The 11,235-nt window shown below is 39.1% G+C and overlaps 1 protein-coding gene across 1 annotated transcript in view; it reads right to left on the bottom strand.

Annotated features, from left to right (window-relative positions):
• Positions 1–5,050: 5,050 nt before the first annotated feature.
• F10 (coagulation factor X) overlaps positions 5,051–11,235 on the bottom strand; it is a 29,926-nt gene continuing 23,741 nt past the window's right edge. Inside the window, exons 7-8 of the mRNA XM_036757687.1 lie at positions 9,921–10,038; positions 5,051–6,114 (exon numbers count right to left, since the gene is read on the bottom strand). Of these exons, the coding sequence (XP_036613582.1) occupies positions 5,561–6,114; positions 9,921–10,038 (672 nt within the window). The 3' untranslated portion in view covers positions 5,051–5,560. The remainder of the gene's footprint in view (positions 6,115–9,920; positions 10,039–11,235) is intronic.

Below are 11,235 nucleotides of genomic sequence, written 5' to 3'. Positions count from 1 at the left end.
TTCCTCCTCCTCCTTTTCTTCTTCTTCCTCTTTCCTCTAATATCATGTTGATCATGTTGATTCAAAGAAATACAGATACTTTTGAATGGGTCCTAGACAAAGGAAACTAAAAAATTGCTTAAGGTTGCTAGATTTAGAGGAAAAACAAGAGGTTTCTCTTAGCTATTCCAGAACATGCCGTTCTCCTCAACCAATCAATCAACGAGAATTTATTAAGCACTTACTTATGTGCCAGGCATTGTGTTTGTTGTTGGCTATGTAAGTAAGTACAAAGAATGAAACAATCCTTACTTGCCATGAGATTACATTCTAATGAGGGAGACAACAAGTATATATACTTATATAGTCAACATAAATATAAAGTTATTAAACATTCACATACATATGCACTCAAAATATATAAATACAAGGTACTATAGGAGGGAAGACACTAGAGATTGGTGGGATTAGGACAGTCTTCATGCAGAAGAGAGTGTCTGAGCTAGATCTTAACAGAAGAGAAAGACCCTATGAGAGAAGGGTAAAGAAAGAGTGTATTCCAGGCATGGGGGACAGCCTGTATAAAAACATGGAGATGAGAAATGAAGTATCATGAGGGAAGAACAGAAAAGAGGCCAATTTGTCTGGATCACAGAGTATAGGAGGGGGAGTAAGGTCCAGTAAATCTGGGAAGGTAAGTTGGGGCTAAATTGTGTAGGGTTTTAAAAGCTAAACAGAGTTTATATTATATTTTGCAGGCAATAGGAAGCTACTTCCTCACTCTCACCACATGACTAACCCACCTTTGGCCAATCCATTGAGTCAAAGAGTTTCATGGTCAGATCTGCTCTTAAGAAAAATTAGCAACAGTGTATATAATTAACTGGAGTAGTCAGAGATGTGAAGCAGGAAGAGAAATTAGGAGGGTGTTAGAATAATCTGGTGAAGAGGTGGGAAGGTTCTAAACTAAAGGCTATTAGTCACATACGTATGTATATATATATGTATGTATATTAAAGTTTATGTATCTTGGATCCTAAACCCTTATTAGAGAAATTTGATACAAAGCTTTTTTTCCATTTGACCACTTCTCTTCTTATGCTAGATGCATTAATTTTGTCTGTAAAGCTTTTTAGTTTCAAGCAATCAAATTTATCTATTTTATTTCCTCTTTCTCTTATTTGGTTAAGAATACATCTCCAGCACCCGCCCTGGAGTCAGGAGGACTCTTCATGACCCCTTCTGGGGTTTTCTTGGCAAAGATGCTGGAGTGATTTACTATTTTCTTCTCCAGCTCATTTTACAGATGAGGAAAACTGAGGCAAACAGGGTTAAGTGACTTGCCCAGGGTCACACAGACAGTAATATTTGAACTCTGGTCTTTCTAACTCTAGGCCCAGCACTCTTATCAACTCCAACATCTAATTGCCTCAGTCAAAGACCTCTTATTGGCAAATCTGGTTGCTTTTCTCCCATCCTCTCTGACCTCTCTCTAGCATTTGACAGTATTGACCATCCTCTCCTTCTGAATACTTACTTTCTCCTTTCTGGGTTGCTGAAAATAATGTTTCATGTGAACACTTATAAAATATTCTCATTTTCTGCACATTAAAAAACCTTGGAAAAAGAATATTCTAATCTTCCAAATGAAGAGCTTCAGTGGATTTTGAATACATTTGCTAAAAATATAAAAATGCAATATTTTCTAATTGGTTTGCAAGAATAGTCAATTGACATCAGAGAAGATGGAAATTGACTGCATTTCAACAAAAACTTTTATGTAAATGTTGGATGTGATTGAAAAGTGACCACCATGATTTTAGTAGGGGTAATCAGTGATGTATTTCTTCCACTTAGATCTAGGAATCATTGAAAGGTATCTTTTTCAACTGATAGCTGTTAAAGATATGAATCAAAATGAACTAAATTTATAACCGGACTTTGAAATGGCTATATCAACAAATGTCATATGAAGATTTTAAAAAATAATGAAGTATGGTAAAAACATTGTTTTCACTGAATATATCTTTATTGATAATAATTTTTAAGTGAGGGTAAAAAGTTTGTAGTAAGAAAAACAATATTTTCAAAATATATCATTTTTTATTACTTAAAATTTTTATAGATTCCATAATATATAATTACTAACATAGTAGTAATGCATATGATTTAAAAATAAGTATATATACATACATTGTGGTGCACACTCAATAAATGTTTACTGAAAGAAGTTTTTGATTAAAAAATAGTTTAGAGACTGCTGTTCTAGTTAAACTAAAAGTTTTGAGGCCAGAGCCAGGGTTTTTATAGCTATAAAAAGCTGTGACCAGTTAGAGGAAGAATTTAAAACAAATGAAATGTGGCATAGCTCATGAAGCAGTCTGGAGCAAGCTGGCCTTGGAGTGAGGAATACTTGGGTTGAAGTCCTATCTCTGACACATCTTGGCTGTTTGACCCTGGGGAAAACACTTAACCTCCCCATGCTTTAGGCAACTGTCCAAGACTCTAAGTTGGATTGATGATGCAGACCTTCAACCATAACAGGAATTTTCTCAGTTTTGAGTTTCAACTGGTATAAGTGAAATCAGAGGTCTTGTTCCTATTTCTGGTCTTTTTAAAACAAAAAATGGAGATATGTATCAAAGCTTGAGGATCTGAAGTTCTATTTCTATTTCTATACCAACAAGTGGGCCTTAAGCCTTTCCTCTGGAATTTGAAGTTTCATTGTTCAGATATTATATAGTATTTCTTATTCCATTAAGTTTTTTTTATGATCTGGAGCATTCTCATGACATCCAAGGACTGTTTTTTTTATCACCCTACTTTTTAGAGCTGCCACTCAGGGTATAAGAACAAGGGTCGGGTCATCCCTAGTTCTTTCTACTGGACCTTGCTATCAGACCATCTGCTTGGAGAGTAAGAGCTGTGATTTTCTTATTGTTTAGCTTCTTTAAAATCCTTAGGAATTTCCTGAAGGGCTTACTCTGAGTAGAGCTGTTAAGTAGAAGTTTGCCTTAAGTATTAGCATTTATCTTGTTTGTACTTCCCTGTCTTTCAGTCTCTTCCACAAAGTATCCACTTGTCCAAGACCAGGTCTTACTATCCTGTGGCCCTCAGCCTATCTCTCCCCTAGCTCTCCTGTCTTCTAGCTCGACATTAATTTGTAACTCTCTCCATCAACACTCACCTGTCTTGTGTCTTAGTATTTTCAGAGCCAGGAGCTCAGTGCTTTCCAAAACATCAGCTAACCAGTTCTATAGCTTCATCCAGATCTGTAACTAGGGATTCTTGTGTTAGGGACAAATTCACTTGATTGAGAGGTGTGGATAGGGGCCCAGAAGACTATTAAGTCACTGGTTTAGCACTTGGTACTGGGGCAGCCTATCCCTGAAATGAGGGCTCTAAACTTTTTTGGTGTCATGGACCCCTTGATAGTCTTGTGAAATCTATTGATTCCTTCTCAGAATAATGCTTTAAGATAAAATACATAGGATTACAAAGGAAACCAGTTATATTGAAATAGTTATAAAAAATTTTTAAACCAAGTTAATGTATCCAAGGTTAAGAACCCCTGCATTAGAGAATTTTGTATGAGACGCTCAGGGTATTGGGACATGGAAAAGGTGAGCTCTGGGAGAGGGGGTTCATGATGACAGGATCATGGGGTGGGCATGAGATGTAGGGCAGCTGTCATCATAGGAAGGAAGCTCACCCCCACCCTAGGCATCAGCATCTTGGGCAAAATCCTAGTCTCACCATAGTAACTTCAATTCTTTACTCATCTATCAAATGCATAGACTGGATAATCTGTCAGTTTCCTTCCAGAGAGTTCTATGGTTCTAATTCTAAGAAATTAATCCACAATAATCTGGATGGGATTCCCTTTGGTAACACTCATACGGGGGTTAAAAGTGGCCTTCTAAACACATTTTCCCTACCTTTCATACCTAACTTAAAGTAGTGACTTTTGCATAAATGGGAATTGCAGGCTAGGTCATCAAAGAAATGGTACCAGAGACAAAGTCCTTGGGGGCTGGTTGGGGTCTTCAAGGCCTAATCACATTATACAATGTCAATACAACTTGCTTTGCCCAAACACAGAATAGCTCTCACCTACAGTTTTATTGTAGGTCAGAAATTGTTATTCTTATGGTTAGAATGGATAAAATAATGCTGGTAATCAACCAACACCATAATCACCCTGGACAGCTCAGTTGGGATCACCGTCCCACCTGGGGATACATAGGCCCAGTTGGAAGTTCTGATTCAACTCCCTATTAGATTGTGAGAACCTTGTGAGCAGGGACTATTTTTGCCTTCTTTTTATCCCCAGCACTTAGTGCCTGATACATAGTAAGTTTTCATTTATTTATTTATGTATTTAACATTTTTAATTAAAACTTTGAGTTCCGAATTCTATCCCTCCCCTTTCCCTTCATAGTAGGTTTTTTTTTTAAATAACAAATGCTTGTTGCCTTAACTTGATTTCTCCTAATTACCTAACAGTTTGTGTGAGATATGCCAATCAAGGGCCTGAGGCTTTAGGATTTTCTGCAGCTGCTCTGGTGTGCCTGGAGCAGCAATGTGTACTACATATATCCTCAAGTGGTACTGGCTGGCCTGATGCTGATTGACAGCTAACTCCACCAGAAACATTGGTCTAAAGTGGCAGGGGGAGTGGTCTCTTCTTCCTATAGTTTATGTGCCTGTAACCATGAAATTCCTTCATGCAACCTTGCTAAGACCCTACCCTGAGGGACAACTAGATGGTGAAATGTTTAGAGCGTCAGGCCTAGACTCAGGAAGACTCATCTTCTTGAGTTCAAATCTCACCTCAGACACTTACAAGCTGTGTGACCCTGGGCAAGTCACTTAACCCTGTTTACCTCAGTTTCCTCACTTGTAAAATGAGCTGGAGAAGGAGATGGCAAACCCCTCCAGTATCATCGCTAAGAAAACCCCAAATGGGGTCACAAAGAGTCAGATGCAACTGAAATGGCCACACCACAAAATGACCCACGCTACATGGCTGATTAGAGAAAACATTGCCAAGTAAAGAAAAAGACCGTGCTAATACAAAATTTTAAAATTTTATTTTTAAATGGCACTTCTTATGAAACAGCAGGGACAGTCAGGATACTCTAGATTTCTACCAAAATATGATGGAATTCCTGAAAGAAGATCTATCTAAGCTGGCAAGGGTGAGGCAAGAGTGAGCAGTCTAGACAGGCATTTTCCCCACTTCAAATGGAGTAAGAGAAAATTGACATCAACAACAGACCAAATGGCAAGTTAGCAATTTAGGGCAAACCCAAAGTGGAATCAGAATAGTGGTATTGCTCCAGGCGGGTATGGAGTTGTGCTGAATCTTCCCTTCCGAGACCTGGAAACCTAATCATGGATTCAAACCACAGAGGAAGGGCATAAAATGTACCCCAAAGGTACCAGAAGATCACGTGAGTAGAATTCTTTTTAATCAGAATGTTCTGTAGTAAACAGAACTAACCAAAGTGGAAGCATTTGGCCAGATGAGAAGGATTAGAAGGGAAGATGACCACTGCTGTGGAAACCTCAACCAGTTCTACAGAACTTTCTTTGTTCTCATGGACTTTTTTATCCATCCAAGGAAGGCAGTGACTTTTGTGTAGATTCCATATTTTCCCTTCCTGGCACATCCTTCTCCCCAGCTGACAACTCCAGTGACAAAATAAGTGTCCTTAAACTTGGTCACATGTGGGCCGCCACTGTCTCCCTCGCAGGCATCTTCCGGTTTGTTTTCATAGCCAGCACAGAACATGTTGGAGGTGATGGTGAAGGTACTGGACAACTTGCATGTGTTCCGATCAACATAGGGGACTGTGAGCATCTTGAGTACGGTGGAAGTGCGGCCTTTCTCGTGGATGCGCCCAAAGCCGCTGACGATGCCTGCTTTCTGATTCATCAGGACGGCCTCAGCCCAGTCCTTTTCTGGTAAGCACGCAGGAGCTACGTTCCTTCGGAACCGGATGGGTTTCTTTAACTTGATGATAGCAATGTCGTTGTCATAGGTCTCCCTGACGAATCCTTTGTGTGTCAAGATCCTCTCCACTTCATGGGCTTCTTCATTTCCATCCTCGATTTCGGTATTCCGCTCACCTATGAGGGAATGATTAAGAGTCATAAGGTCTCTTATTAATCTTAATTATTTATTATTATTATTAATAAATATATAATATTTATATAGGAATATTATATAATATAAAATAAATATATAAAAATATAAAATATAAAATTACTATCAATAATTTTAAAATTAATTAAATTAACCAAATGAATTTAAATTAATTTATAGACTAATTAATAATTAATGAAAATTATTATTTTCATTCAGGAGGCTTTTTAATCATGCAGGTTTTACTCCCCAATAATAGTGATAGCAATAGCAGCAGACATTTAGTTAGAACTCATTTCATATACAGTATCACATATACTACAAGTTCCATGAGGGCTGGTTCTGTGCCTTGGCTAAACTTTGTATCTCTTCCAGGGACTAGCACGACAGATGGCAGGCACTGAATACGCATTCGTAGAATTGAATTCAGCAAAGCAATGTTGTGAGGTAGGTGATTACAAGGATGCAGATTTTTATAGCACTTTTCTCACCGAGAGTCTACGGAGGGGATAACAAAGATATTATTACCCCTATGTTACAGATAAGGAAACTGAGGAATATAGTGGCCCCCATGGTCACAGAGCTTATAGGTATTAGATAAAGGATTCAAATAGTTTCTTGACTCTGTGTCCAGAATTTATTTTGTAGATGGGAAAACTGGGTCGCAAAGAGTCTGCGGGACTTGCTTATGGTCACATAACTAAAGAGATAAAAGTGGAGACTCAGACTCAGGTTTTTCCACCTGAGTCCATTTGTACTATGCTGGGGTAGAGACTAGAGTGGAATCCTGGCTTTGTGAGCTACAAGCTGGATGACACGCCTCTTTCTCTTTCTGAGACTTAGAATCTTCATCTGTAAAATGAGAAGGTTATGTTGTTCCGTTGTGTCTGACTCTTTGTGCCACCATTTTGGGTTTTCTTGGCAAAGATACTGGAGTGGTTTTCCATTTCCTTCTCCAGCTCATTTGACAGATGAGGAAACTGAGGCAAATGAGGTTAAGTGACTTGTCCAGGGTCACACAGCTAGTAAGTGTCTGAGATTAGATTTGAACTCATCAAGATGAGTCTTCCTGACTTCAGGCCTGGCACTCTATCCACTGTGCCACCTCGCTGCCCCCAAGGTTAGAGTAGATGATCTTTTAAGGTTCCTGCCACCTCATATTTCTTTTGTCTCCCTCACAATGTAGGGTATATATAGTCCCTGCTAAACAGCAGATATTTAGGAAGTACTCCCTGATTGATTCACCTGGGTAGCTAATTGGTATAGTGGCTACAGCCGAGTTTGAATCCTGTTTCAGGCACTGATTAGCTGTGTAAGACTAAACAGATGGTCTTTTTTTTCTTTAACTGAGCTGGTCTTCTTAGCCTGAGCATCAATTTTTCACGTATAAGATGAAAGTAATCATAGCACCTGCCTCACAAGGCTGCTGGGAGGACCAGATGAGATACTATGGAAAGGGGCTTTGTAAACTTTAAAGTGGGAAGGGAACAAGCATTTATGTAGTACCTACTATGTACCAGGCACTGTGTTAAGTACTTTAAAATTTTTTTTTGTAGTAAAAGTGCTACATAAATGCTAGCTATTGTCATTGGTATTAATATTAGCTATTGCTGTTATGTTATTATTATTTACAGGGATACCATACTACCTGGTGCTACAGAAGAAGGCAATTTTATCTAAACAAATGGCAACCAGCCAGACATGAGGGCTCATTTCTGTATTTCTTGCTTCTAGAGAGGCTGCGACTGGTGGATCACTTGAGTTTGGGAGTTCTGAGAAGCACAGGACTAAAGGGGTCCGCACTAGGTCCAGCACTAATATGATGAATCCTCAGGAATGGAGGCAGTCAGTTGACATTTATTAATCACCTACTGTATGCTAGGCACTGTGCTAAGCATTGGACATACAAAGAAAGACAAATGACAGTCCTGTTCTCAAGGGGTTCAGACACAAAATGTGCCAGGTCAGAACAAAGGAGCAGGTCAAAGCTTCCATGCCAACCAATATTGGAAATGGACCACAGGTGTCTGTTGTACATCTAGCCTGAGTGAGATGGGGGCCCAGTCTCAAAAACCCCCCCTCCCCAAACAAAACAAAACAAAACAAAATAAGATAAAACAAACAAAAAACCAAAGATGAATCTCAAATCTCTGCCAATTCTTGATCACTTAAGATGAGTTGTACAGTTTGAAGATTATCCAGCCCCTTCTCTACCCTTCTACTGCCCCCCGGTGCTGGCCATTTAACTTCCCTTTGCCCAGAAAATAAGCTGGAGGTGGTCACGTTGTCTCAGAGCTAGATGCATAGCTGGTATTTAATAAGGACCTGCTAACTGATCACAGGGTAGTAGAGAACAATATTTGAAAAACAAGGTAGAACAGTATAATGAACAATAGACTCAGAAACAGAGAATCTGGATTTTAAGGATGGACATCAATGCTCTTTAGTTGTGTCACTGTGGGCAAGTCCCTAAGCTTCCATTTCCTTATCTGTAGAGTGTGAATAAGTAATAATTGCATAATTTGCAGAATTAGTAGGAAAGTATTTCATGATGCTCCCCCCACCTCACCTCCACTCACTTCCGTTAGTCTAGACCCATGATTTCAGCCATATGGAGAAAACCCAGGAAGGGGAAGTCGTCTGTCACTCCTAGTCTTAGAGAGGTGCCTGGGGCCACTGGGTGGTTAAATGGCTTGTCCAGAGTCACGTAGCTAGTAATCATCTTCCTGACTCTGAGGATGGCCACAATGCAGCATTGCCTTTGGTAAACCATGAAATGCTTCATGTATGTAAACTGTTATAAGTGAAAGAAAGTGAGCTGATTTGGACTTAGCTTCAGATTTGGAGACCCACTTGTGAAGTGATGTTGAATATTTATGAGGAGGGGAGAGGGAGAGAGAGAAGGACAGAGAGAAGGAGAGGGAGAAGGACAGAGGGAGCAATGAAAGAGAGAGACAGTCACAGAGAAAGAGACAGAGATAGTTACAGAAAGAGATAGAAGTAAAAAGAGAGCCAGAGCCAGAGAGAAATATAGAGACAGAGACAGAGAAAGCTCAAGTGAGCAAGCATGTGGGCCACACTTACTTGGTTTTGGTGGTTGAACTTGTAGATTCCAACTACAAGTAGTATAAGAGATCCCAAAGCTCTTCAGCCACCTTTTCATCTGAAGAATTCTTTCTGATCTGTGGTTTTGTTTTTAAAGAACCACATTAAAGAAATGACTAATATATGTGTGTACATGACTCAGTGCATGTATACATGCAAATATATATAGATATACGCATATGGACATAGCTATATTTTTTTGGCAGATAGTGTGGGGAACATCTGGTGTGGAAACTCCATCAGATATAGATCAGCAAATCCTATATAACTTATAGTCTCAGACAGTTGCCTGGAAGAATGAGAGGTTCAGTAGCATGCGTCAAAGGCCAATCCTCTATCCCTACGCCATGCAACTGTACTAACATGCATTTGATTATTTTTCATATATGAAGACGTGCTTTGGAATCACGCGGATATCAAATACAACAAAGAAAATAATAATCAGGAAAAAGATGCAAGAGTTGGTCACAGAAAGTAATTTCTACTTTCCTTTACTCTCCCCCTTCTCTTCCTACCACTCCCCTGTAGAATGTGAACTTCTTGAGGGCATAATGTTGTGCACGTAGTAGACACTTAATAAGTACTCAATGGATCGGATTGGGAAGACATTCACCAGGAGAGATTTATGGTGGTTGCTCATATTTCCTTCAATCACTGAGGTGATCCATGAATTGTAGTCACTTACCTACCAACACTTGGAACCTCTTCAATGGGAACATGCAGTGAGCGGCAGAAAGGACAAAGTATTCATTCAATATTGTACCTCCACAGAATCCTTCTTTTTTCTCATCTATGAGAAGAGCCTACAAGGAGAAGATCAATAACTTCAAACCAATATTCAAAGAGAAGGCTGTACCTCTCTTTTTATTGGAGAGGTAGAGGACCACAGGGTATGGAAGGTTGGTTGCAGATGTTGTCAGATGAGATCCCTGAGTGAATTGGTTTTGTTAAGCTGTTTTAATTTGTAACAGGGGAAAGCACATTGGATGATTTAGGGGGAGATATATCCAGAGATTACTGTGATATAAAAGCAAAAGGCATCAATAAAATTTTATCTAAAAATTAGAATAGAATATAACCTCCTTGAGAGCAGGTACCATTTCATGTTTGTTAACTAGTTTACCTAGATACTATGTTTGCTTGATACCTAGTTTAACTAGGTTTACCTAGATACCATGTTTGCCTGATGCCTAGTACAGAACCTGGCACACGGTAGGGACTTAATAAAAAGCATTTGTTTGCTTGATTGATCAGAGGGAAGTCTGCTGAAAGCAAAATCATCACTCTTTATGAAAAAAAGAGGCAGCTTCGGCTGAACTTTGTCTATCTGATTAGCGCACCAGTTCTTAGCATGCTGCCTGGCACATAGTAGGCATTTAACAAATGTTTATTGATTGATTAACTTGTATTTATAAAGTCACATGGTTTGGAGGGGTTGTAGTCCCCATACTAAACAAATCACAGGGGTTTTTTGAATTAGAATTATTTTTCAATTACAAAATTACAGATAGTTTGAAATAAGTTTGGATCAAAATTTATGAGATCATATGGGGTGGAGGGATTGTATTCTCCATACTGAAGAAATCACAGGACTTTTTTTAAATTAAAAAAATTCAATAAAAAATAACAGATAGTTTGAAACAAGTTATGGGCAGCAGTTTAATTGAGGGTGCCAATGTTTATTGATTCCTTTTGGTGGGAATTTATGATAAAGTACTTCAAGGGTTGAGGATGAGCAGGGGTGCCTTATTAAGTTATGGGCTGTTTTAGGTGGCTTATGAAGGTCCTTACCACTCTGGCATCCTAGGATTCTAATCTAACTGAACAATCTGAGACTAGGCTCCACCCACCTCACATCTGGACTGTTGCCAATAACTTCCTCGTTAGCTTCCCTGACTGCTGCCATCTTCCTATTCTAGTCCATGAAACCGTCATGTTATTCTTCTTAAAATGCCACTTTATCAAGCATTTCCTGATGGCAGAACTCAAAATGGCTCCCT

This window comes from Trichosurus vulpecula, chromosome 4 (assembly GCF_011100635.1).
Source record: "Trichosurus vulpecula isolate mTriVul1 chromosome 4, mTriVul1.pri, whole genome shotgun sequence".
Lineage (NCBI taxonomy): Eukaryota > Metazoa > Chordata > Mammalia > Diprotodontia > Phalangeridae > Trichosurus > Trichosurus vulpecula.
This window is presented reverse-complemented; position numbering and strand designations above follow the sequence as displayed.